Raw genomic sequence first — 27,474 nt, 5'->3', positions numbered from 1 at the left:
TTAAATCCCTGAATTTCCATAGGAGCTACAGCAATAGGGCAGACCTGTCTACAACATATAGAACATTAACAAGGCCCCATCTCACTTCCTTGAATATATCCCCTTTAATTTCATTCACTGACCAAAGGAGTGCTAGGATGTGGGTTTTTCACAAATGTTTAATTCACTGTTATTTCTCAGTGGTCACCTCACTCCAAACAAGGTCACATTTCATAATTTCCTATGAGCATACATAGGAAACCTCAACATGGTCTCATGTCATGAGAGCCTTTAAAATTATATATTCAACCTAAGTGAGTATGCCAAGAGTCTGACTTACTTGCTTTCAGTTCTGTGAGGAGCTAAATACAGAATGTTTTTATTGTCTCATAATGTTCTGTGCACACCCATGGATGCCTAGCCAAGGATAGAAATATGTATCTGATAAGGAAGGAAGTTCCTGCAGTGGACACACTCTGAGATCACCTCCTGCCAAATTATACCCAAGTTTTCTACAAGGTCTTGAAAATACTAGGTCAAATATGTTGTGATCCAGATATGAAACTGTGTGCAGCAATTCAGAAATATGGTGGTCAGGACCACTGGGATGTAACACTGTAGTTCCAGCCATCATTAATCTCACATCATTTCTGTGGTTTCAAGAAATTGTACACATGTTTGGAACACCATCTCCACTTTGTATGCTTATCCTTATGCATCAGTCTTTGCCTGTAATTTCCCACCCTGCATAAGTTCCTGTCTTGATTTCTTTTTCTAATGAACAGCAATACAGAAGTGTTGACCAAATAAACACTTTCACCCCAAGTTGCTTTGCCATAGTGCTCCAACACAGCAGTAGTAACCCCCAGTAAGGCCACTGGTTCCCCTGGAACTCTTCTATGTAGACCTTTTGATGATGTTCCAGACTTGGAGCTTTTATCTGACTGTTGTCCTGGTTAGTTCATGTCCACCAATAGAATATAGTTCTCAATTTCAATAACCATATGAAGTTACCTGTTTATAGGATCTTCTTAAAGCAGAAATCTATATAAAATGTCTGCTTCCTTTAAGAAAAATATGTGTGCTTGGGGATAAATGGAGGAAAGGGTGGAGGATATTGAGTAATGGAAGTCTAGCTAATACAGGAAGGTCACAGATTTGAATGACTCTAAGCATTTTTGTTTCATCATCAATGCGGAATTTCAAGTTGAGGTAGGAGTCCTTGATGCACAGGTGACCCAAGGGACCCCAGCCTCTGTTTCTTACTCTGCTCCAGTCTCACTTCTCAGCACAGTTTACTGAGTGACAATCTTTAAGATAGTCATTCAGGATACAGTTATCACAGTCTTCAGACTCTCTTCATAGAAACAGTAAATCAGTCAGAGTCCAGTGTACCATTAATAGGCCCGTGCAATAGGAGTTTACTTCATCTGTGGAAAGAAACCATCATGGCCTATTCAAGGCCTCATTGGATGACTACTGTAGAAAGGGTCCCCAGAGCATTGCTGGGATGAAAACTCTGGCAAGATGATTAGGGCATTCTCCATCTGACAGGACAATTTTATCAAGTGTTGCTTCCATAGAGAGTACTCTCCACATATTCGGTATTCCCAATTTATCAAGACAGTTCTTTACTCTGTGTCTTAAGCATAAAATCTATTCTCTGTAGAATTTTCAGTCCTAAAAGTTAACCATGATGTTGGTCCTTATTTCAGAGATAATATATAAATAAGCATTAAATTATACCCTAAACATGTGGAGATAGTTTTCTGTTGTGAATATATTGGCTCTCTAAAAAGTGTTAACATCTACACTTTAAGATAAGTAGGTGGAAAAGGTTAATACTCTGAAATAGTAGATCTGAGAAGATGACCACTATATTGCATGCAAAGAATAAGCTGAATTCCAAGGAAATTCATGCCTTGTGAATCCATCACATTCTGATCTCAATATTAAAATATGATTAGTATTACAAGTAATTTATACCTTAACCAGTTGCTGGAAATTAAAAGGACATAAGCTAAACTTTAAAATACTTTCTATTTAATGTGTCAGAATAGAATATGTGGACTGAAGTCTAAATGTGCATAGAATGACATTGTTACCATGATGGTTCAAATAAATACCAGTAGCACAGTTGATGCTTAACTTGAAAAAAAAACTGTGACTAGAGCCCAGATGTTGATACTCTGAAAGAATCTAGTGTCTCTCATCTGAGTTAGAAAAGTGTTATTCTGAGAAGTAGTGTTGGATATGGAATCCATCTTAATGGATCAGCAACATGAGGAAGATTTGGAAGCCAGATTCATAAGATGACTAGAATCCTGGATCTGAACACACAATAGTAAGATGAACATCTCCACACAATGCTAAAGATAAAATATCCAGGAATCAACATTTAAATTTCTTTCTTTTTTTGTTGGTTTTTCGAGACAGGGTTTCTCTTTGCAGTCCTGGCTGTCCTGGAACTCACTCTGTAGACCAGGCTGGCCTGGAACTCAGAAATCCACCTGGCTCTGCCTCCCAAGTGCTGAGGTTAAAGTCATGCACCAATACTGCCCGGCTTAAATTCCTAGTTTTTAAAGACTTCACTTTTGATCAAGAACATTTGAAATGGTTTATTGAGGTTTGTGGTGGTTTGAATATGCTTGGCCTATAGAAAATGGCACTCTTTGGAACTATGGTCTTTTTGTAGTATGCATAGCCTTGATGGAGGAAGTACATCACTATATAGTGTTGTGAAAGTTGAGATCCTATGTTCAAGTTCTGCCAAGAACAAAAGAGAGTCCCCTCCTAGATATCTGAAACAGTTGCAGAGACCCAAAACCAAAAATTGGGTATATCTCAGGGTCTCTTATGAAGGAGTTGGCTGAAGGATTGAAGGCCTTAAAGGAGAAAGGAACTTCACAGGAAAGCCAAAAGATTCATCTAACCTAGACTCTAGGGGTCTTCCAAAGGCTGAGTCACCATACAAAAAGAACACAATGGTTAGACCTAGGCACCTGGTACATATGTGGCAGATGTGCTGTTTAGACTCTATGTGGATTCCCCAACAACTGGAGCAGGTGTTGTCCCTAAAGCTGATGCTTGTCTGTAGAATATATTTCCCAACAGAATTGCCTTGTATGCCCTCAGTGGGAGAGGATGTGTCTAATTCTGAAGAGACTTAATATGCCAGGATTTGGAGATTATTAAGGGTCTCCCACCATCTGAAAGGTCAATAGTATGACAAGCAGATGTTCCCCGTCTCTGGTTTCCAGCATCTTGCACCACCAGGATTGAGGGGAAGGTGTAGCAATTTGGGGGGCAAGCAGTATGAGAAAGCTGACTTTAGTAGTGTTGGCACAGGGCGTGTATTGTGACGGCATGGAGGTGAATCCTGTTCCTCCTCAGGAGGGTATAGCAGGTGCTTGCCCTCCTTTGGGACAGTAGTGCTGTGGCAATGGACAGGTCAGTACTGGCCTGTTCCTGACAAGGTTTACTGTGTGCTGTGACCATTTACTCAGGGGAGGAAGATTTAAGACTTGCTATGATAGCCTGATGAATCTGGACAAACAAGAGACAGGAGGTAACACCTGAGTTACTATTGAAGAAAAGCACTATTATACACAAATTGGAGTCCAACATGTTCTTGGGTGAGATCCAAGGTGCCAGAATTTTAGCCACCTTCCAAAGTCCCTCAAGGAATGTCACTTTAGTCTTTAGGAGGCCTTTAGAGCCTAAAGGCCTCTCCTAACCAAATCATATTTAAGATTCCTTAACATAAAAGAGTAGATCCTCCATATCTCTGCCAACAAAACAGGTTGAATTTGACAGACAGGCAAAACTATCACAAACAACACAGACTATGTGTGGGATCCAAATGTCTTGTGCTTAGAGGAGTTCTACAATTCATTAGGCTGTGGCCCTATGCCCACAAGATGTCTTCAGATGGGAAAGGGACATTGGGTGCCAATTCTTGGTTCTTCTGTTTCATGGGCTGTCAGTTTTTATGTGGAGAAGACATGAACCAAATTCAAAGTCATGAACCCTACACAGACAGACAGAGAATAGCAAATGAGCCCTCTCATTCACCTACAGGGGTCTTATAACATAGAACAGAAAGTGGCCAACTTACCAAGAATCTGCCAAAAGGGAGTCACTTAGACCACACCACAATGCAGGAAGGATATCAATGAAGGAAGAACAAAGGAAAGGCCAAATCAAGGTGATCGGCACATGACAAAACCAGGTCTCATAAAACAGTAGAAGCATTGGAAACATATCAGGGTACAAGGGGTCCCTTTTACCCCTGTTCAATTGCCAGATGTTATTCTAGCCTTAGGCTCCCTGAGTTGGTCTTTAGGGGTAGTGGGTAAGAAGACACAAAATCAATGACACAGATCTTTGAGCCAGATGAGAAGTCAAAGGAGACTCATTTATTGCTATAGAAAAGAATGCCTTTATACCTTCTGCCCATAACACCTCTGCCCATATATGCTCATCTCCACATGGCTGCCACCATCTAATTGGCTGCCAAGGTCACACACTGTCTCTGTTCTTCTCTGAGTCTCAGGCAGGTTTTGTGTTAGAAATGGCAATAGTGCCTGCTGTGCATGCGTGAATCATTACAGGCTGCTAGGCAGAACATGCTCACTTGCTTCTCCTACATATTATAAATCCATCACTGTGATAGCAGGTCATGTCCAGAAGACAGTATTTAACTACACTCCTCCCTGTGCTCCACCCCTCATGGTCTTTCTACCTCCTCTTTCTTAGTGTTCTCTGAACCTACATGAAACGTGAACAAAACCGAAAGAAATCTTGTGTCAAATAAATAATGTGGATTGGGAAGGAAAAACACTGCCCATTACTGTGGGCAGGTAAATGCTGGCGATTTAACAAGAAAAATATAGCGTGGTGAGAGAATGTGATGAAAAGAATGGAAGAATGAGAACTGAGAGAAAAAATCCAAACTCTACTGAAAATGCTATGTTGATGGCAAGATATTGTGTCTTGTTACAAAAATTAATTGAGTGCCTACGTTATTCTCAGTATATAAAAGTGGAGGAATGAACCTAGGATTAAAACACACACACACACACACACACACACACACACTCACACGAATAGAAGAAAAGAAATAGTCATGAGGTGCCTAGTGAAATAAATGAAGAAAATGGTGGAGTTAATGGGGAATCACAGAAAGAACTGGAGGATGCACACAAATGGGTTTCCTGTAAATATGTCTTCATAGTAATCTCTGCTCAATAATCAGACAGTAACAAAGTATGCCTCATTTACAAGCCCTGGTGACCTGAGAAAAGCATCTTTCTGAAATGGATAAAGTTTAGAAATGTCCTAAGTATCCCTATCACAGGAAAGTGGTGTTGCTATTGTTTCCAGGAAGCACAGACTTTGTCAAAATCCACATCAAGGAGAAGCCATGTCCAAAGCACAGACTGGGAAAGACTGAGCTCCCATATGGAAACACAACTATGTGTCTTGCTTTTGTTTTCACATTATACTGAGGGCACATGACATCTTAGAAACACAGCATATTCTTTGCATATGCAGAGAGAGGAACTAGATGATGTGTGGTAATTCTTAACAATAAAAAAGTATATACAGAGGTATTTTACTGTTTAAATATTTATAACAGTCTTCATTGTCTTTGATATATTATATCTTCTCAGAGCACTGCCTTCTCTCAAGGGTCCAACTTCAGAGTACGATATAGCAAGAAGAGGTGCAAATAAGACGCATTTTCATACCCAAGTCCTGGATTTTCAGATTCTCCCATTCATTGATCAGCAGGGAACACAGACCATTCACCATGGACTTGGGGCTCATCTGGATTCTCCTTGTTGTTGTTGAGAAAGGATTTCATTGGGAAGAGCTGCCTCATATTTCTATGACCAGGATAGGAAGATGCTGGACTTCTATGATAGATTTCTACCCAGAATACTCTGTGTTTGCAGGTGTTCAGAGTGAGGAAGAACTGGTGAAGTCTAGGGAAGGCATAGTGATGCCTAAAAGTCCCTGAAACTCTCATGTTAAACCTCTGGATTCACATCCAGTGATTACTATATAAGCAGGGTCCTCCAGGCTCTAGGGAAGGGTCTTCAGTGGTCAGCATACATTAATAGAGATATTTCCATCAACTGTGCTGAAGCCATGAAAAGCCAATTCACTGTCACCAGAGACAATGCCAAGAAAACCTCTACCTGGAAATTTGCAGACTGAGGACACAGCCATGTATGAATGTGTAGGATATACAGTGAATGGATGTTGATGTGAGCTGAGACACAACCATCCCTGAAGACTGATCAGGACAAGAACGGAGAGTTGAGACCTCAGAGAGTTCTGAGTCACACAAGAGCCTGTTGAAAGAGGCATAGAGGGATGTACTCCTCTGTTTCTGCTGCCTACCCATATCACACTTAAAGATTCTGTCGACACGTATAGTGTGTAGTAATCCTTGAAGCATCCAAATTTTTATTTGAAAAATCAACTTTGCATTGTGATATATATTTTCATTAACATATTATACTCTGTCCTACTGCTGCATCATCCATTTTATCTGCTTTGCCCTTTCTCCCCCTTCACTACCTCTGTCTTTGTCCCCATTCCTCCCTCCTTCACTTTGTGTGTGTATGGAGGTGTACTTGTGTACATTTTGACATGTGATAACTTTCTCTAAAAATCTGCAAATTTTTAAAGACACATTTAATTATTAGTTGTGTATCACACCACTGGCTAAACTAATTGTCCAGTGAGCCTCCTCCATGTTCCCAGTAAACACCTCCATGTAGAGAATACTGGTTTCATGCCACACTCAGCTCCTTTTGTAGTCATGGAGACCTAATGTCAGAGATTATATCCCATGTAAGAGTTCTTCTGTGGCAAGGACTTGAACCACAGTGATATTTTTAAATATACATCACATTGTTTATCAGTTTGAAGTGAGCCCTTACCTTATTAAAATGCAGACCATCACAAAGGGCATGTGATTCTTTTTCATTACCAGCATCAGATCATGAAGAAGGGAAGGAACCTTGAGATTGTAAACCCTAAATGGAGGTCAGCTCAAAATGAAGTATAAGTCCGGTGGACTTGGTGCCCTGCCTTTGACTCCATGAGCACTACACTATCCACATATAATCCTATACACATAATTAAAATCAATGTTTTTAAAAATTTCTCCCTCAATGCTATTAATTATCCCAATGGTTGAGTTCTTGTGTACTATAAATGAGATCTAAATTCAAATAGAAATATTTCAAAAATATATTCCTCCACTTGATTTCTAAAGATTGTATTTGAAACATCACTGCTTCCTGTCAAATGTTAGGACAAGTTTTGTCTCAAACAAGACATAAGTCTCATAATTCTTTTCATTTCTAAAACTTTTCTGAGATTTGAATTAGTAGACTAAAACTAAGCATATAGATGAAGGAGTTGAGAGTTGGTGTCCTCATGAGCAGACATATTCCAGCCCACCGTCCTCTACTTGGACTTCTTCATTTTAGTCAATGCTTGTGGGTAGAGTAGGTTGCATAATCACCAAAGAATGGATATTAAACCCAATATGATAAAGAAGAGAGGGAAGATAGAAATCAGGAAAAAAGAGAAAGAAGGAACAAAGAGACATGAGACAAGGCGAGGCCAAAAGGATTATTAGGAACGAAAGGAAGAAGAGGGAAGTTAATGGGGATGAACCTATATAATCACAATATATTATACATAATCATGATATTTTTCATTTTTTCTCTTTTTTAATTGGGTATTTATTTCATTTACATTTCCAATGTTATCTCAAAAGTCCCCCACATGCTCCCCCACCCACTCCACCACCCACACACTCCCACTTCTTGGCCCTAGCGTTCCCCTGTACTGAGGCATATAAAGTTTGCATGACCAATGGGCCTCTGTTTCCACTGATGGCCGACTAGGCCATTTTCTGATTCATATGCAGCTAGAGACACGAGCTCCAAGAGGGTACTGGTTAGTTCATAATGTTGTTCCACCTATAGGATTGCAGATCCCTTTAACTCCTAGGGTACTTTCTCTAGCTCCTCCATTGGGGGCCCTGTGATCCATCCAATAGCTGACTGTGAGCATCCACTTTTGTGTTTCCTAGGCCCCGGCATAGTCTCACAAGAGACAGCTCTATCTAGGTACTTTCAGCAAAATCTTGCTGGTGTATGCAATGGTGTCAGCATTTGGAGGATGATTATGGGATGGACCCCAGATATGGAAAAATCTAGATGGTGCATCCTTTTGCAACAATAATATTTAATGGTGGAGATAGCACCTGCTATCCAGACGCAATGAAGGGCCAATTCACCATTTCTAGAGATGATGCCAAAAAAACACTTTACCTGAAAATAAACAACCTGAGGTCTGAGTACACAGCCATATATATATATATATATATATATATATATATATATATATATATATGAGTATATATCACTATGGGTATATATATATATATATATATATATATATATATATATATATACATATATATGTATGTATATGTATATGTATGTATATGTATACTCCTAAGGTTGAGTAAGTGGACTTAAACTAATTCCATCACAACTTGCATGGGAAGGATATTCCCCAGTGTTAAGAGCTGTCTCTATCACTGTCAATCAGAAAACAAAGTTTATGCACAACAAAAAAAGAAACCCAAAAGCAGAGGACTCCAATTACAAGTAATAGACCCAGACCCACAGGCTCTGAAGACTGACTGTACAGTTGGATCCAGTCCTGTACTTCTCTTCCCTGGGATTTTTATTACCAAGGAACTGAGGAAAGATCTACAATATCTGTTCTCTATAATGGTCAACACCTCAAAGCACAGGTTACCCACATTCATGCCTGCCTTCTGCTACACTTCTTGCCAAAACGTAGACTACTTCAGCCTACTTTGTACTCCACTAATGAGATTCAAGACTAGCTGCACGTTACTGTTTATTCTGAATTATTATGTACAGGTGACCCATCCTTCACCAACCTTCACCAACATAATTATCATATTTAGGAATTTGAGGTTTTACGAGATATAGGCTCAGGGGAGAGAAAGAAAGCAAACTACATAGAGATATAGACTGACATAAATCAAGACTTGCATAAGCTAGTCCCCAAGTCCCATGTCCCTAAGTGGCAAGGAGTATCTTCTATGCCTAGTGAGATGAGGTACAAATCTGACTCTTAGGTATTTTTAGATAAACATGTGAGATCAATGGACTAAATGCCTTGGTTGGTCTTCCTTGCAATCCATTTTCTATACAAGATAACAATGGATCTGGCCACAGACACCATGAGAATAGTCTCAAATAGTTCTTTAAGTAGAATGTCTGATCACTAAGAGCCCAATTCCATCCTAAATACTCTTCTGGATTATACACAAATAAAAACTGCACATAGGGCATGGGGCACTGATCTCCCTGCACTACATGAATGGGGGCTCATTTACTAAATGTTCCCATGTTTCTTCCTAGTGCTCCACAGTGTAATTCCTACAACTTCCTGCTTATCTACAATGTGAACTCCAGACAGTACCAGAAAAACGTTCCTTATGTTCCTCTCCAGGTGCTCCAGCAAGCACAGGGCAAATTTCTGTCACCAGGAGGGCAAACTGCAAACCTTGCTCATTGCTTCCTTTTATCCTCTCAGGATCCTCCCCAATGCAAAGCAACCCTCAGGCAGAGGATAAAAGCCCACACAAAGATGAGAAGCCCCATCCTCTTCTCATCCCCTCCATCAGAGCATGGCTGTCCTGGTGCTGCTCCTCTGCCTGGTGACATTCCCAAGCTGTAAGTGTTTCAGGGTTTCAGAAGAGGGACTAAGACATGTCAGCTAGGAGATGTGTGACTAATGGTGATGTTTCTTGTCCCCAGGTATTCTGTCCCAGGTGCAGCTGAAGGAGTCAGAACCTGGCCTGGTGGCGCCCTCACAGAGCCTGTCCATCACATGCACTGTCTCTGGGTTCTCATTAACCAGCTATGATATAAACTGGGTTCGCCAGCCACCAGGAAAGGGTCTGGAGTGGCTGGGAGTAATATGGCCTGATGGAAGCACAAATTATAATTCAGCTCTCAAATCCAGACTGAGCATCAGCAAGGACAACTCCAAGAGCCAAGTTTTCTTAAAAATGAACAGTCTGCAAACTGATGACACAGCCATGTACTATTGTGCCAGAAACACAGTGAGGGAAGCCCAGTGTGAGCCTGCACAAATACTTCTCTGAAGGGATGCTCATAAACAGCAGGGGGCGCTGAGGACCCAAAGGGACTTCCCAGGATCTCTTCTGGAATCTAGGAAGTTCTGGCCTGTGTCTATCAGCATATGTTTCAATGTTAGAGTTGTGAGTTTTTCTTCCAGCCACAGAGATTGTTTAGAGACCATTCTTCAGTGTCATTCTACTAAATTTTTTCACACAGTGAAAGGATTTGTTAAATGATTCTATAATCTCATAGGGTCAAATAAAAACAAATAATTGAGTGGATAACTACAAAAAAAAAAAAATCCCTCAAAGTGGACAACTGTGTATGTGTGGAAAACCAGGGGGATTTGGGAATAGATTATTTCTCTCTGACTGTAGTTTTAGTCACCTTTCAGCCATTTACTGTATTTAATTTATGTTTAAAGTTAATTGTATTTATCTGACCTAACATGAAGATTTCAAACACATGTCCACAATTTAATGATGACACAGTCATCATTATGAATGATAACTCATAAGATCTCTCTCCACATATGAAAAACAAAATATGCTGTTTTTATCTATAGCCAATAAACATACATATTATTATGTAAATAATTCTTTCCTTCTAACTGAATAGTTTTCTCACTCTACACTATCTATGCTGCGATCAGCCTGCCCTAATTTTACCTTTGCTCAGATCATTGCTTTCTCTTTCACTTGATAAGATGGTGCCTGTTTGTTCCTGAAAATGTGTCCTCCAGATTCACACTGATTAATGTGATTTTCAGTCCTTTGAGCACAGAGCCACAGTAAATATGAGATGGAATGTCATCATTGTTACTCCAGGTGCTGCAGAAATAGCTCAGTGGTTAAGAGAGAATATTGAACTTTGAGGGATCCAATTTAATTCCTGATATCCCCAATGTGCACCTCATAACCACATGTACATGCAGGAAACTCACTATAAATGTGTCCTCAGTGAGCACCACACTGCTCCCACAAACACATATACACATAATTAAAGATAAATATTTTAGAAAAATTGCTAATCTTAATGCCAGGAAGTAGTCAAAAAGAGAGTTCTTCTGCCATGTCCGTATGTGTAGCAGATTTAAATGTTAAAAATTCAAGAATACATTTCTTGATCAATGTTAAAAATTTGCCATGAGTAGCACAGATGGTGGGAAATGCTAAGCTTTTATCTAGAAACACAATTTTGTGTGGTGATATTTAATTACACATTTTTACCAGGACACATGACATTATGGAAATAAACCATGTTCTATGCACATGCTTTCAGGAAAACTAAATGGAGTGTGGTGAAATCTTAACCAAAGAAAATGTGAATATGAAATATTTTTCCAACTCTGCAACTTAAAACGGTGTCTTTCATGTCTTATATCTGCTATGAGGACTTTCTTCTGCCCATGTCCAACTCCAGAGCATGCTACAGCAGGAATCCATACAAATATTACTTCTCTGCACCCATGAAAACCAGCTCTGTCCTGACCCTGAAGCTCTCAGAGGAGCCCAAACCTGGATTCCCAGGTCCTGATATCGAGTAATCAGCACTGAACACAGACCACTCACCATGGACTTTGGAATTAGCTTGGTTTTCATTGTCCTTATTTTAAAAGGGAATTCATAAAGATAAGATTCTGTCTATTGACATGAGAAACAGAAAAATTGTTTTGTTTCTCTATTTTGTTTTGTTTTGTTAGTGACAGTTTCCATCTCAGGATTCTCTGTTTGAAGGTGCCCAGTGTGAGGTGAAGCTGGTGGAGTCTAGGGGAGGTTTAGTGCAGCCTGGAAGGTCCATGATACTGTCCTTTGCAGCCTCTGGATTCAATGTCAGTGACTACTGGTAGGCATGGGTTTTGCAGGCTCCAAAGAAGGGGCTGGAGTGGGTGGGGGGAGTGGGAATAATTTTTCATGGTGGTATAGCACCTCCTATGCTGACACCTTAAAGAAGTGGGTAGGACCTAACATATTCAGAATCAATATTTAGAGATTCTAATCCTTAAAGACATATATACCTTGACTAAGTATATATGCAACATGTTATGTAGGTTTGTGGTGGTTTGGGTATGCTTGGTCCATGAAAAGGGAAGCTATTAGGGGATTTTAGGAGAAAATTGTGGCTTGTTATAGGGAGGACATCACCGTAGGTGTAGGCTCTGTGGTCCTGTGTTCAAGCTCTACCCAGTGCAGAATAGAGCCCTCTCCTGCCTGCAAGTGAAAAGATTTTCTCTTCCTGGCTGCCTTCAATTCAAGTTGTAGAATATTGACTCTTCTAACACTAAGACAGCGAGCATGCTGCCATGCTTCCCACCATAATAATAGACTGAACCTCTGAAACTTTAAGCCTGCCTCTAATAACTGTATTCTTTAATAAGACTGAACTTGGCTATGGTGTCTTTTCACAACAGAAAGATAGAAACATAGACAGGTTTCTAACTCTCTGTACTAGAGGACCATCTCAATGTCCCTGGTGTTGTATGTAAATTATTGAACAAGCTACAGACAAGTTGTATGGCCAAAAATCCACCCCATTCTTCAAATCTACAATCTGGAGCCATATAAATTATATTCCTTTTCTGCATTCATTCCCCTTACTTGCTGAGACATTTTGGGGACATGCTCAGAATCCCTGAACTTCCTGCTGAAAAAAAATCTCCAATTTGAAGACAGTTCTCTTCCAAAATTCATAATTACTGATCCATATATACAGGTATATCATGTAGTTTAAAAAACAAACCAATCAATGCCAAACTGGGTAAGTGCCTACATCATTGGTTTATGTCTGTACATAACCTGGTGCATAGCCAGAGACCAAGACTACATGTTTCTCCTAGGCCACACCTCTCCCACAAATGCTGGCTCTGCCTCTCCAGAGGCCCAAGATCATTGATCTCTGGGTCCCCCAGGAACCCTAAGGGTGCACTCTCTCCAGTCTGTACACTATTGTGCTAACTTCTACCTTGAAGCTTGATCCTTTCTCAATCTTCCCTTTTCAAAGCCTGGACAAATTCCTCCCAGCCTTTGTTCTTTCTGTCAGGCCACCTAAGTCAGTTATAATGGAAAACAACACAAAATTTTAATTTAAAATCAACAGATGACACAAGTGCTGGGCACAGAATCAATCACTGTACACTCATCAACTATTTTATGATGGAAATTTTCCAACATAGAAGCTAACACCAGATCTAAGAGTTACTCATCTACATGTTGCTTCCTCTCATTCCCAGCCTAACCATAAAAGGGCCATTTCTTCCTCCCATGTCCCCTCTTTCTCCCTCAGACTCAGAAGCTCCACCTCCTCCTCTTTGTCCAGCAATTGGCTTCTTGTCGTCTTTATTGTCATATCAATTAATTAGGGGGAAATCCCTACATACAGGAAACTTGATGAATAAGTCAAAAAAATTCCTTAACAAATACATGCAAGAAATCCAAAATACCATGAAAGACCTAATCTAAGAATACTAGGAACTGAAGGTGAGGTGTCCCAGCTCTGAAGTATAGAAAAGGGTTTCAACTATTTTACCTAACAGTGAAGATATGAATCTGATGAGGCCACATCCTATAGCCAGGCAAGACTGACGGTGGAGGGATAAGGACACCAATCCACCCACAAAACTTTTGACTGTAAATCAGTTTTGTCTAAAAGCAATGCAGGGGCACAAATGGAGCAGAGACTGAGGGAATGGTCAAACAATAACGTATCATACTTGAGACCAATCCAATTGGCATACAGCAGTCACTGACATTATTAATAATTTTAAATTTTGCTTACAGGCATTTCTCTAGCATTACTATTCTTGGAGAGACTTTACACAGCATCTTATGGAAACAGATGCAGACACCCAGAACCAAACATTGGATGGAGATTGGGATCCTTAAAGAAGAGTTGGGAGGATAATTGAGAGACCTCAAAGGGATAGCAACCCCATAGAAAGACCAACAGGGTCAATAAACCTGGACCTATGGGAGATCTCAGAGACTGATCACCAAACAAAAATCACAGATGGCCTGGTTTGATTCCCTTGGCACACAGTAGCAGAGGTCTGCCTTGTCCTTCAGTAGGTGAAGATGAGCCTAAGATTTCAGAGACATGATATATCAGCATGCAGCAACACCCAGGTGCGTCCCACTATCTCAGAGGTGAAGGGGTGGAGATGGGCAGAAGGGCCCTGAAAGGGGACAACTGGATAGAGGCAATATTTGGGACAGAAAGAAAGGAAGAGAGATAAAGATAAAGAGAGAGATGAAGGAAGTAAAGAAACAAACCAAGAGGAAGAGAGAGAAGAGGGTAAAAATAGCCTTGGAGAGATCAGGGATTCAAAGGGACATGCCTAAGCATAGTAAAACAATGCACATAATGGCAGCAAGTCAATAGCTAACACTGAATTAAATAGAAAAAAACTTAAAGCAATTCCACTAAAGTCAAAGACAGAGTTGCCCAATCTCATCCTATTTATTCAATAAAAATGTACTTAAAGGTCTAGCTAGGGCTGTAAGACAACTCGAGGAGATCGGAGGATACAAATTAGAAAGAAAAATTCAAAGAATTGTAATTGGTAGATGATAGGATACTATACATGAGTGACCTCAAAATACTTCCAGAGAACTCTGAAAGCTGATAAGTACCTTCAGCAAAGTGGCTAGAAACAAAATTACTTCATAGAATTCAGGAGCTGTCCTTTATAGAAAAGATAAAGTGGCCGAGAAAGAAATTAGGAAAATCACATTCTTCACAATATCCAAAAATAAAATGAAATAGCTTGGTGTGACTCTAAGCTAGCAAGTGAAAGATGTGTGTGACAAGAGCTTCAAGTCCCTGAAGGAAAAAATCAAAGAACTCAGAAGATGCAAAGAACTCTAATGCTCATGGATAGGTAGAATTAACATAGTGAAAATACCAAAATTAACAAATCAATCTACAAATTCAGTGCAATTCCCATTAAATATCCAACCCAATTTATTACATTCTGGAAAAAGCAAATCTCAACTTCATACAGAAAAACAAGAAACTGATGGTAGCTAAAACAATCCTGAACAATGAAAAAAATTCAGGAGAGTTCACCATCCCCTACCTCAAGCTGTACTGTAGGGCAATAGTTATTAAAACTGCATGGTATTTGTATAGAAACAGATATGATGATCAATGGATTTGAATTGAATACACTGAAATAATACCACACACTTATGGACACTTGATTTTTGACAAAGAACCCAATAATCATAATAATAATCATAATAAAAAGAATGCATGCCCTAACAAATTGTGCTGATCGAAATGCAAATAGATTCATATCTATCATCCTGCATGAAATTCAAATCAAAGTGAATGGCAGACTTCAACCTAATACTGGATTAACTACATCTAACTGAACAAAAAGTGGAGAATAATTTTGAACTCATTGATACAGGATTCAATTTCCTTAACAGAACCACAAAGGCTCAGGCTCTAGGATCATAAATTGGTAGATAGGATCTCATGAAACTGAAAAACTTCTGTAAGGCAAAGGGCATAGACAATAAAACAAATGGCAACCTACAGATTGGAAAAAAACTTCACTATCCCTAAATCCCATTGAAGGCTAATATCCAAAGTATATAAAGAACTCAAGAAGTTATCCTCCATAAAAGCAAATAACTCAATTAAAAATGGACTACAGAGCTAACCAGAGAATTCTCAACAGAGGACTCACCAATGACTATGAATCACTTAAAGAAACATTCAATATTTGTAGTGACCAGAGAAATGCAAAACAAAACTACCCTGAGATTCTACTTTATACCAATCAGAATGGTGAAGATAAAATTTCAAATGACAGCACATGTTGGTGAGGATGTGGACACTTTTCCATTGCTGGTGAGATTACAAAATGGTGCAGCCATTCTGGAAATCAATCTGGCAGTTCATCTGAAAATTGTAAATAGTTCTACCTGAAGATACAGCCATACCACTCCTGGGAATACACATAAAATGTGCTCCACCATACCACTAGGAGATATGTGCCACTATGTCCATAGCAGCCTTATTGTTAATAGCCAAAAGATGGATACAATCCTGATGTGCCTCAAACAAAAATTGTATATAGAAAATGTGGGTTCCTTTACACAATGGTATTCTACTCAGCAATTAAAAAGTGAGAACATCATAAAGTTTTCTGGCAAACGGATCAAATGAAAAAGTATAATCCTGAGTGAGGTAACACACCCAAAATGACCTGCATGGGATGTACTCACTGGTAGTTGGATATTAGACTAAAAGTATAGAATACTAATGATAAAACCCACAGACCATAAGGACTTTAATCAGATGGAAAGCCCACGTTTGAATTCTTCAATCCAATATATAAGGATGGACAAAATAATCAGGGAGGCAGAGGGAGAGAGAGACATTTGGTGGAAATGGGAGAGGAAGGGAGAAAGGATCAGGTATGGGTGAACACTGGAAAGCAACCCAGAGGTCCAGGTTAATGAATGTAAGTATTCAGCTGAATGGAGGTGGGAGGTAGGGGGAACCTCTGGAAAGTCCAACACACCTGGGATGTGAGAGGCTTCCCAGATGATAATCTTAGCCTTCATGTCTAAAAGTGGTAGATAGACCCTGAAGAGATCACTTCCAATAGATGCAGAAGGCCCTAAGGTGTTGGATGGAGTCCCCCAACTTACCTTCAAAATTGTCAATACTCATAGCAATTAGGACAATGCAAATCAAAATACCCTGAGATTATATCTAATATCTGTCACAATGGTTAAGATCAAAACCTCAAGTGATGGCTTGTGCTGGCAAAGATTCAGAGAAGGAAAAGTCTCCCCATGGCTTGTGGGAGTGCAAACTCTTACAACCTCTTTGGAAGTATATTTGATTGTTACCTGGTATAAAATGGCAAAAAAAAGGTTGAAGGGGGACTAAAAAAGGAAGAAAAGGGAGAACTTTGGGATGCAAAACAAGAAAGTTTGCTACAAAAAGAAATATGTTTCCACTGCAAACCCTGAGTCTCAGACAGAAGGGGACCTGAAATTCTTCAGATATAAAGAATCTCTAAACCCCGAGGACATTCTATCACAAATAAGTAAAATTCAGAAAATTCTGAGTGCTCCATCACAGAGAATGAGTTCTGCTACGAAGAGCTCATAGGTGTGACCCTCTACAAAACCCATATTACTGAAAAGCCATATTGTGCACAGCCTTTGGCAACACTGAGGTCATATCTAGAAATACAGTTTTGTGTGGTTCTATTTAATTACACATTTACACTAAGGAATCATGACAGTATGGAAACAAAGCTTGTTCTGTGAACATTCACAGAGTGAAACTATAAAAAAAAGTTTGGTGAATCCCTAACCAAAAGGAAGAAAATGAAACTACAGTATGTTTCAAATGCTGTAACTGAAATCTGTTTTTTGATGCCTTATATCTGGTATCATCAGTGACTTCAGACTAGGTCCAACTCCAGAGCATGATATAGCAGGAAGACATGCAAATAAGTCTTCTCTCTGCCCATGAAAAACACCTCAGCCCTAACCCTGCAGCTCTGACAGAGGAGGCCAGTCCTAGATTTGATTCCCAGTTTGTCACATTCACTGATGAGCACTGAACACGGACCCCTCACCATGAACTTTGGGCTCAGCTTGATTTTCCTTGTCCTAATTTTAAAAGGTAATTTATTGAGAAGAGATGACATCTGTTGTATGCACATGAGACAGAGAAAAATTGTTGTTTGTTTTGTTAGTGACAGTTTTTCAACCAGTATTCTCTGTTTGCAGGTGTCCAGTGTGAAGTGAAGCTGGTGGAGTCTGGGGGAGGCTTAGTGAAGCCTGGACAGTCCCTGAAACTCTCCTGTGCAGCCTCTGGATTCACTTTCAGTGACTATTACATGTCTTGGGTTCGCCAGACTCCGGAGAAGAGGCTGGAGTGGGTTGCATCCATTAGTTATGGTGGTGATAGCACCTACTATCCAGACACTGTAAAGGGGCGATTCACCATCTCCAGAGACAATGCCAAGAACGCCCTGTACCTGCAAATGAGCAATCTGAAGTCTGAGGATATGGCCTTGTATTACTGTGCAAGAGACACAGTGAGTGAATGTTACTGTGAGCTCAAACTAAAATCTCCTGCAGAGCACCCAAGACCAGCAGGGGGCATGGAGAGCACACAGAGCTGTGAATGACAGAGAGTTACAGCCTTCACAATTGTCTCCATCCTCCAGCCCATCTTTCTGTGTCTTTCTGTAGACCTGTATGTGTTTATTTGTCTCTTTATTGTTCTGTTTCTGTCTCTTTCTCTCTGTCTATCTACTATTGTATCTCTCTCTGTCAGTTTGTCTCCGATTGTGTGTGTGTATGTGTGTGTGTGTGTGTGTGTGTGTGTGTGTGTGTGTGTGTGTATTAAAAGAAGATATCTTCTTCTATCAGTGTACACAATGACTTTGAGATAAAGTCCATCACTGGGCTTGGATATCAGTATCTTGCTGGAGCGGTTGGCCAAAGAGTCCCAATCATCACACTGTTTCTACATCTAATAGGTGGGCTTATTGATTGACTACCAAAACTACCCCATCTTTAGTTATGGATATTAAACACAGATCCTCATGGTGTGATAAGAACTTGAAGCACAGAGCTATATATACAGCCCCACTAAAAATGACTTAAATGTAAGATAAACTCTGGCTTGAACAAAACTCAGACCATGACACGAGGCAGAAGTGAATCTCTCTGAGGACCAGGATCACATCCCAAAGAACCAAAGAACCCTTGAGACTCTGGAACCCTAGAGTCAGGGCTGACACTCAGTAAGATTTCCTTCATAGAGCATGATGTGGGACTCAAGAAGAAATCAGGCAGGGCCTGTGACCCATGAACCAAATGACTTCCAGTCTCTCCATCATCCTCACACAAATCATATACAACAGCTCAGCACTGACTCACCTATGATGCTGTTGACAAAATGTGTGTAAAGCCTCAGAACTGAGACATGAGGCCAATGTAGCTACTGACACTCAGTGAGCTTCATTTTGCTGCAAACTGCTCCAAAACCACTCAAAGGGTAACATCGGCTTTTTCTATCTCTGTACATGTTATGACTTGGTAGATATAGTTCCCCAATAATTTAATAGGACAAATCATTTTTCCTTTTAACACATTAATCCCCTTTGCTTCCCCCAAGTTTCTAAAAATTTTTCTTTAACACTGATGTCTGAGAGATATGGCATAACAGATAGTTAGCTTATTCTGAGTTGTTCCTTATCAAAAGAAATCAGCTGTGGCACTTAGAACCTAAATATAACAATATTTCACAAAGGCATTCTGGGAATAAATGGATGGTGTTGGTGCTACAAAAGAATAGGAGGATCTATGGCCATACCACCCTGGATGAACCAGATACTATATAAAAGAGTAGGAGGGCCGGGCATGGTGACGCAAGCCTTTAATCCCAGCAATTGGGAGGCAGAGGCAGGAGGATTTCTGAGTTTGAGGCCAGCCTGGACTACAAAGTGAGCTCCAGGACACCCAGGGCTATACAGAGAAACCCTGTCTCAAAAAACAAAACAAAACAAAACAAAACAAAACAAGAAGAGTATGAAGGTATTAGATGCCAGATGATAATGGCCATTCAATCAAACCACAATGTGTCCTGAGAAAAGGTCTAAGTTTGTCAGATTACCCTGGAGATGTGTTGCTTGTGGTAATGGCATAGCTGAAACTGCAATACATTGGTTTCCTGTGAGTTCTGGAGAAATAAAAGGAATAGTCTCTGTTTTCCTGGGTTCACCAAGATGGTCGAGAGCTACAAGATACTACTGGGAACCATCACAGGTGTTCTACAGAATTATTCTACATTCTCTGTCCTGATCTGCCATCATCAGGTCCATCCACCTATGTGAGGACACTGTTTCTGCAAGGAAGATGAGTCTTTAACACCCACTAGAACTCCACAGCCACAACTGCACTAGTGAATGAATGGATAACTGGAAACTGTGGTCCAGAGAGACTGATGATCCCTGAGACTGACAATTTTTCTATTTCATCTCTATTTCCAACACAACTTGATTAATAATTTCTAAGAATTTTTTTTTTGGTAATTGATGTCTTCTCAGAACCAAACACCAAAGTTCTCATAATTTCTGTACATTTGTAAAATAGATGTGCTTATACAGAAAAAGGAGACTTGGGAACCATGGAGCACAGGGTGGAAGACTGTAGAACTAAAGCAAATGAAGAGGGGAGTCACATAATTAAATCCCTGAATTTCCATAAGAGATACAGCAATAAGGCTGACCTGTCTACAATATATAAAACATCACCAAGGCCCCATCTCACTTCCTTGAATATGTCCCCTTTAATTCCTTTCACTGCCCAAAGGAGTGCTAGGATGTTAGTTCTTCACAAATGTTTGATTCACTGTTATTTTCCAGTGGTCACCTCACTCCAATAGGGATCACTTTTCAAAATTTCCTATAAGCATACATAGGAAGCCTCAACATGGTCTCATCTCATAAGAGCCTTTAAAATTATATACTAAACCTAAGTGAGTACGCCAAGAGTCTGACTTACGTGCTTTCAGCTCTGTGAGGAGCTAAATACAGAATGTTTTTATTGTCTCATAATGTTCTGTGCATACACCCATGGAGGCCTAGCCAAGGATAGAAACATGTATCTGATAAGGAAGGATGCTCCTGCAGTGGCCACACTCTGAGATCACCTTTTGCCAAATTGTACCAGAGTGTTTTACATAGTCTTGAAAACACTAGGTCAAATATGTTGTCATCCAGATATGAAAACTGTGTGCAACAATTCAGAAATACAGTGGTCAGGATCACTGGGATGTAACACTGTAGTTCCAGCCCACATTAATCTCACATCTTTTCTGTGGCTTCAATTAATAGCACACATGTTTGGAACACCTTCTCCACTTTGTATGCTTATCCTGTGCATCAGACTTTGCCTGTAATTGCCTACCCTGAATAAGTTCTTGTCTTTATTTTTTTTCAAATGAACAGCAATACAGAAGGTTGGCCAAATAAACATTTTCAGCCCAAGTTGCTTTGCCATAGAGCTTCATCACAGCAGTGGTAACCCCCCAGTAAGGCCACTGGTTCCCCTGCAACTCTTCTATGTAGACATTTTGATGATGTTCCAGACTTAGAGCCTTTATCTGACTGTTGTCCTTGTTACTTCATGCCCACCAATAGAATATTGTTCTCATTTTCAATAATCATATGAAGTTAACAGTTTATAGGATCTTCCAAAAAAGAAAACTATATAAAATGTCTGCATTCTTTACAAAAAATATGTGTCCTTGGAGGTAAATGGAGGAAAGGGTGGAGGATGTTGAGTAATGGAAGTCTGGCTAATGCAGGAAGGTCACAGATTTGAATGACTCTAAGCATTTTTGTTTCATCATCAGTGAGGTACTTCAAGTTGAGGCAGGAGTCCGTGATGCACAGGTGACCCAAAGGACCCCAGCCTCTGTTTCTTGCTTTGCTCCAGTCTCACTGCTCAGCGCAGTTTACTGCATGACAATCTTTAAGATAGTCATTCAGGATACAGTTATCACAGTCTTCAGACTCTCTTCATAGAAACAATATAATGAGTCAGAATCCCGTGTGCCATTAATAGGCCTGTGCAATAGGACTTTAATTCATCTGTGCAAAGAAACCACCATGGCCTAATCAAGGCCTCATTTGATGATTACTGTAGAAAGTGTCCCCAGAGCATTGCTGGGATGAAAACTCTGGCAAGATGATTAGGGCATTCTCCATCTGACAGGACAATTCTGTCAAGTGTTGCTTCCATATAGAGAGTACTCTCCACATCTTCACTATTTCCCAATTTATCAAGACAGTTCTTTACTCTGTGTCTTACTCATAAAATCTTTTTTTCTGTAGAATTTTCTGTACTAAAAACTAACAATGATGTTGGTCCTGAATTCAGAGATAATAAACAAATAAACATCAAATTATGTTTATATACATATAGTATATGTATATAAACATGAGGAGATGGTTTTCTTTTATGAATTTATTGGCTCTCTAAAAAGTGTTAATTAAGCCAGGCATCCTGGCACATGCTTTTAATCCCCGCACATGGGAGGCAGAGGAAGGTGAATTTCTGAGTTTGAGACCAGCCTGATCTACAGAGTGATTTCCAGGTCATCCAGGGCTACCCAAAGAAACCCTGTCTCGAAAAATAAACAAAAAACGGTGTTAATTAACATCGACACTTTAAGATAATTTGGTGGCAAAGGTTAATAGTCTGAAATATTAGATCTTAAAGTATGACCCCTAAATTGCATGCAGAGAAAAAAGCTGAATTCCAAGAAGATTCATGCTTTGTGAATCTATCACAATCTAACTCAAAATTAAAACATGATTATGATTACAAGTAGTTTACTTCTTAAGCAGTTGCTGGAAATTAAAAGGTCATGAGGTAAACTTTAAAATTCTTTCTATTTAATGTGTCAGAATAGAATATGTGGACTGAAGTCTAAACGTGCATAGAATGGCATTGTTACCATGGTTCAAATAAACACCAGTAGCACGGGTGATGCTTAATTTGAAAAAACTGTGACCAGAGCCCAGATGTTGATACTGACTGAAAGAACCTAGTGTCTCACATTTGAGCTAGAGAAGTGTTATTCAGAGAAGCCACATGAGGAAGATTTGGAAGCCAGATTGATGAGATTACTAGAATCCTGGATCTGAACACACAATAGTAAGATGAACAGCTCCACACAAGGCTAAAGAAAGAGCGTCCAGGATCATGTTACACAGGACCCAGCTGAGGATCAGTCTTTGGTGAAATACAATGAACAGGAAGTCGGTGGAATATATATATGTCTGGGGGGGTGTATGAACCAACATATAAATTCCTAATTCTTTTTTAGTTTGGTTTTTTCGAGACAGGGTTTCTCTGTGTAGCCCTGGCTGTCCTGGAACTCACTCTGTAGACCAGGCTGGCCTCAAACTCAGAAATCCACCAGCCTCTACCTCCCCAGTGCTGGGATTAAAGGCATTCACCACCACCGCCCAGTTTAATTTCCTAATTCTTAAGGACTTCACTTTGACCAAGAACATTTGAAATGGGTTATTGAGGTTTGTGGTGGTTTGAATGTGTTTGGCCTATAGGAAGTGACACTCTCTGGAAGTATGGTCTTTTTGTAGTCTGTGTAGCCTTGATGGAGGAAGTGCATCACTATATGATGTTATGAAAGTTGAGATCCTGTGTTCAAGATCTGCCGAGAACAAAAGAGATTCCCCTCCTGGGTATCTGAAACACATGGAGAGGCCCAAAGTCAAACATTGGGTGTACCTCAGGGTCTCTTATAGAAGAGTTGGCTGAAGGATTGAAGGCCTTAAAGGGGATAGACTCTCTGTGGATTCCCGAACAACTGGAGCAGGTGTTGTCCTTAAAGTTATTGCATGTCTGTAGAATACATTTCCCAACAGAATTGCCTTGCCTGGCCTCAGTGGGAGAAGATGTGTCCAATTCTGGAGAGACTTGATATGCCAGGATTGGGAGATTATTAAGGGTCTCCCACCATGTCAAAGGTCAAGAGTATGACAGGGGAGGGGTGGGCAGGTGTTCCCCATCTCTGGTTTCCAGCATCTTGCACCACCAGTATTGGGGGAGTAACAATCGGGGGGAGAGAGCAAGCAGTATGAGAAAGCTGACTTTAGTAGTGTTGGCACAAAGTGGGTATTGTGACGGGGTGTGGATATGAATCCTCCTCCTCCTCAGGAGGGTGTAGCAGGTGCTTGCCCTCCTTTGGGACAGTAGTGCTGTCACAATGGAGAGGACAGTACTGGCCTGTTCCTGTCAAAGTTTACTGTGTGCTGTGACCATTTACTAAGGGAGGAAGATTTAAGACTTGCTATGATAGCCTGATGAATCTGGACAAACAAGAAACAGGAAGTAACACCTCAGTTCCTCTTTTCACTTGCTATTGAAGAAGAGCACTATTATACACAAATTGGGGTGCAACATGTTCTTGGGTGAGATCCAAGGGGGATCAGAATTTGAGCCACTTTCCAAAGTCCTTCAAGGTCTGACAGTTTAGTCTTTAGGAATCCTAACCAAACCATATTTTGGGTTCCTTCACATAAAAGTGTACTGCCATATCCAGGGATCCATCCCATAATCAGCCTCCAAACACTGACACCATTGCATACACTAGCAAGATTTTGCTGAAAGGACCCAGATATAGCTGTCTCTTGTGAGACTATACCGGGGCCTAACAAACCCATAAGTGGATGCTCACAGTCAGCTATTGGATGGATCACAGGGCCCTCAATGGAGGAGCTAGAGAAAGTACCCAAGGAGCTAAATGGATCTGCAACCCTATTGGTGGAGCAAAATTATGAACTAACCAGTACCCCGGAGCTCTTGACTCTAGCTGCATATGTATCAAAAGATGGCCTAGTTGGCCATCACTGGAAAGAGATGCCCATCGGACTTGCAAACTGTATATGCCCCAGTACAGGGGAACACCAGGGCCAAAAAGTGGGAGAGGGTGGGTAGGGGAGTGGGGCGTGGAGGGTATGTGGGACTTTTGGGATAGTATTGGAAATGTAAATGTGGAAAATACCCAATAAAATATATTTTTAAAAGTGTAGGTTCCCCATATCTCTGCCAGCAAAACAGGTTGAATTTGGATAGACAAGCAAAACTATCACAAACAAGACAGGCTATGTGTGGGATCCAAATGTCTTGTACTTATAGGGGAAGTTCTACAATTCTTTAGGCTGTGGCCCTATGCCCACAAAATGTCTTCAGATGGGAAAGGGACATTGGGTGCCAATTCTTGGTTCTGCTGTTTCCTGGTGTGTCAGTTCTTATGTGGAGAAGACATGAACCAAATCCAAAAACATGACCCCTACAAGAACTGACATACACAGACAGACAAAAAATAACAAAGGAGCCCTCTCATTCACCAAAGGGAGTCTTATAACATAGAACAGAAAGGGGCCAACTTACCAAGATTCAGCCAAAAGGAGGGGGGGTCACTTAGACCACACCGCAATGCTGGAAGGATATGAAGGAAAGAAGAACAAAGGAAAGGCCAAGGTGGTCGGCACATGACAAAAACCAGGGCTCATAGAACAATAGAAGCATTGGAATCATATCAGAGTACATTCTGGTCACTCTTACCCCTGTTCAAGTCCCAGATGTTGTTTTAGCCTTAGGCTCCCTGAGTTGGTCTTTAGGGGTAGTGGGTAAGAAGACACAAAATCAATGACAGATTCTGAGAGCCAAATAAGAAGTCAAAGCAGACTCATTTTTTGTTATAGAAAAGAATAACTTTATAACTTCTGCTCATAACACCTCTCCCCATATATGCTCATCTCCACATGGCTGTCACCATCTAATTGGCTACCAAGGTCACACACTCTGCCTTTGTTCTTCTCTGAGTCTCATGCAGGTTTTGTGTTAGTAAATGCAAAAGTGCCTGCTGTGCATGCGTGAACCATTGCAGCTGCTAGGCAGAACATGATGATTCTGTCCTGGATTGTAAATCCATCACTGTGATAGCAGGTCATGTACAGAAGTCAGTATTTAACTACACTCCTCCCCATGATCCACCTCTCATGGTCTCTCTACCTCCTCTTTCTCAGTGTTCTCTGAGCCTACATAACACATGAACAAAACTGAAAAAAAAAATCTCTGTGTCAAATACATAATGTAGATTGGGAAGGAAAAAACGCACCCATGTGTGTGGCCAGGGAAATGCTGGTGCTTTAACAAGAAAATTGTGGTGTGGTGAGAGAAAGTGATGAGAAGAAGGGAAGCATGAGAACTGGTGGGGGGGGGAATCCCAAGTCTACTGAAAATGCTATGTTGATAGCAAGATATCGTGTCTTCTTACAAAAATTAATTGAGTGCCTAACTTATTCTCAGTATATAATACTAGAGGAATGAAACTAGACTTGAAAAAAAAAAAACACAAGAGTAAAAGAAAAAAAATAGTCATGAGGTGCATAGTGAATAAAGAGAAGAAAATGGTGGAGTTAATGGGGAATCACAGAAAGAACTGGAGGATGCACACAAATGGGTTTCCTGTAAATATGCCTTCATAGTAATCTCTGCTCAATAATCAGATGGTAACAAAGTATGCCTCATTTACAAACCCTGATGAGCTGAGGAAAGCATCCCTCCGAAATGGATAAAGTTCAGAAATGTCCTAAGTTTCCCTATCACAGGAAAGTGATGTTGCTAATGTTTCCAATCCACATCAAGGAAAAGCCATGTCCAGACCACAGATGGGGAAAGACTGAGCTCCTGTATGGAAACACAACTATGTGACCTGCTTTTATTTTCATATTATACTGAGGGGACATAACATTATAAAAAGACAGCATGTTCTTTGCATATGCAGAGAGAGGAACTAGATGATGTGTGGTAATTCTTAACAATAAAAAAGTATATACAGAGGTACTTTACTGTTTTAATATTTGTAACTGTCATCGTTGTCTTTGATATATTATATCTTCTCAGAGCACTGCCTTCTCTCAAGGGTCCAATTTCAGAGTATGCTATAGCAGGAAGAGTTGCAAATAAGACTTATTTTTTGTACCCATGAAAATAATATTGCCCTGGCCCCTGAATCTCTGGCAGAGGAGCCAAGTCCTGGATTCCCAGATCCTCACATTCATTGATCAGCAGTGAACACAGACCATTCACCATAGACTTGGGGCTCATCTGGATTCTCCTTGTTGTTGTTGAGAAAGGATTTCATTGGGAAGAGCTGCCTCATATTTCTATGACCAGGATAGGAAGATGCTGGACTTCTATGATAGATTTCTACCCAGAATACTCTGTGTTTTCAGGTGGTCCGGGTGAGGTAGAACTGGTCAAGTCTACGGAAGGCATAGTGATGCCTAAAAGTCCCTGAAACTCTCATGTTAAACCTCTGGATTCACATCCAGTGATTACTATATAAGCAGGGTCCTCCAGGCTCTAGGGAAGGGTCTTCAGTGGTCAGCATACATTAATAGAGATAGTTCCATCAACTGTGCTGAAGCCATGAAAAGCCAATTCACCATCACCAGAGACAATGCCAAGAACAACCTCTACCTGGAAATTTGCAGACTGAGGACACAACCATGTATAAATGTGTAGGATATACAGTGAATGGATGTTAGTGTGAGCTCAGACACAACAATCCTTGAAGAATGATCAGGACAAGAAGGGAGTGTTGAGACCTCAGAGACTTCTGAGTCACACAAGAGCCTGTTGAAAGAGGCATAGAGGGATGTACTCCTCTGTGTTTGTGCTGCCTACCC

At 40.4% G+C, this 27,474-nt stretch overlaps 1 gene segment (V, D, J or C); it reads left to right on the top strand.

Annotated features, from left to right (window-relative positions):
- Nucleotides 1-9,742: 9,742 nt before the first annotated feature.
- On the top strand, nucleotides 9,743-10,222 carry LOC147001335 (Ig heavy chain V region PJ14-like). The segment is given in 2 exon segments: nucleotides 9,743-9,788; nucleotides 9,873-10,222. Coding segments are annotated over 2 exon segments (396 nt in total).
- Nucleotides 10,223-27,474: the final 17,252 nt, after the last annotated feature.

The sequence above is a fragment of the Mus caroli genome, unplaced genomic scaffold (genome assembly GCF_978045245.1).
Source record: "Mus caroli unplaced genomic scaffold, Mus_caroli_1 scaffold_14, whole genome shotgun sequence".
NCBI classification, from domain to species: Eukaryota; Metazoa; Chordata; class Mammalia; order Rodentia; family Muridae; genus Mus; species Mus caroli.
This window is presented reverse-complemented; position numbering and strand designations above follow the sequence as displayed.